Source organism: Arachis duranensis, chromosome 6 (assembly GCF_000817695.3).
Source record: "Arachis duranensis cultivar V14167 chromosome 6, aradu.V14167.gnm2.J7QH, whole genome shotgun sequence".
Lineage (NCBI taxonomy): Eukaryota > Viridiplantae > Streptophyta > Magnoliopsida > Fabales > Fabaceae > Arachis > Arachis duranensis.
Window position 1 is genome coordinate 16136563 of NC_029777.3, and position 1653 is coordinate 16138215.

A 1653-nucleotide genomic window follows, 5' to 3' on the forward strand; every position below is an offset into this window, starting at 1 on the left:
GCTCCGTTTTGGAGCTTCTCCGTATTTTAACGGATCCTGATATGTTAATTATTTTCTCTGTTTCTTAATGGCGGCGCCCAGTGATAATGTCAATTTTCTTTTATTTTCGGGAGGTGTGTCCGTGTGTGTGAGGGAGCTAGGTATTCCTCTCAGGAATTCATTCACAGGGTTTTTCATTTTTATAAATCTTTTATTTTATTTTATTGTATTTTGTTCAATTCAATTACCGCATGGAGTTTGAAACTTTAGGAGATTATGTGTGCCCTCAGCAATTTTCTAACACATAGGGTTTTGTTAATTTGCATGTCTTGTGAATAACGTGCCTCGATTTGTTGAGTAACAGATTTTCAATTTTGAATTCAGAATTTCAATTTCAATTATGTTCTGGTGCTTGATTTAACACAAAATATTTGTATGCTTAAGTTCCATTTTTTTTTCAAAATGAAAAATAAGAAATAAAAATCAGAGCCCTCATAAATTGTCAAATCTGCCTCTTGGTTGCAGAGAAAGCAAGGCATTTAACAGAGAGAGAGAAAGAAGGGAGCTTGAAATTTTGGAGTGATGGCGAAGGAGCAAATGCAAGTTCTGAATGCACTTGATGTGGCAAAAACACAATGGTATCATTTCACTGCAATAATCATAGCTGGAATGGGGTTCTTCACCGATGCATACGATCTATTCTGCATATCCCTTGTGACAAAGTTGCTAGGCCGCATATACTACCACGTTGATGGTGCGGAAAAGCCCGGTACATTGCCTCCTAACGTATCAGCTGCTGTAAATGGTGTAGCTTTCTGTGGAACGTTGTCAGGACAACTCTTCTTTGGATGGCTTGGAGATAAGTTAGGCCGAAAAAAGGTCTATGGCATGACTCTGATGATGATGGTAATATGCTCCATTGGTTCTGGCCTTTCCTTTGGGCATAGTCCGAAATCCGTCATGGCAACTCTCTGCTTCTTCCGGTTTTGGCTTGGTTTTGGTATTGGTGGAGATTATCCGCTTTCTGCTACCATAATGTCCGAGTATTCTAACAAGAAGACTCGTGGTGCTTTCATTGCCGCGGTCTTTGCTATGCAAGGTTTTGGAATCTTGGCAGGTGGTATATTTGCGATCATAATTTCAGCTTCATTTAGAGACAGGTTTAATGCTGCACCCTATGAGGTTGATCCAGTTGGTTCAACTGTTCCACAAGCAGATTATGTTTGGAGAATAATTGTGATGGTTGGAGCACTCCCGGCTGCATTGACTTATTACTGGCGTATGAAGATGCCGGAAACTGCCCGTTATACTGCCTTAGTTGCAAAGAATCAAGAGCAAGCTGCAGCAGATATGTCTAAGGTTCTGCAGGTGGAGATTCAAGCTGAGCCAAGGAAGGAGGAGCAGGAAAAGGCTAAATATGCCTTGTTCTCAAAGGAGTTCCTTAGTCGCCATGGTCTACATCTGCTCGGCACAACAACCACATGGTTCTTGCTTGACATTGCATTTTACAGCCAGAATCTTTTCCAAAAAGATATCTTCAGCGCAGTTGGTTGGATCCCTCCTGCAAAAACCATGAATGCCCTTGAGGAGGTTTACAGAATTGCAAGGGCTCAAACACTTATTGCTCTTTGCAGTACAGTTCCTGGCTATTGGTTTACAGTGGCTTTCATTGAC

General features: G+C 41.2%; 1 protein-coding gene across 1 annotated transcript in view; it reads left to right on the top strand.

Moving 5' to 3' along the window:
- LOC107493054 (probable inorganic phosphate transporter 1-7) overlaps positions 1 to 1653 on the top strand; it is a gene marked incomplete at its 3' end in the record, with an annotated part of 2307 nt that extends 654 nt beyond the window's left edge. Inside the window, exon 2 of the mRNA XM_016114132.3 lies at positions 505 to 1653. Within this exon, the coding sequence (XP_015969618.1) occupies positions 562 to 1653 (1092 nt within the window). The remainder of the gene's footprint in view (positions 1 to 504) is intronic.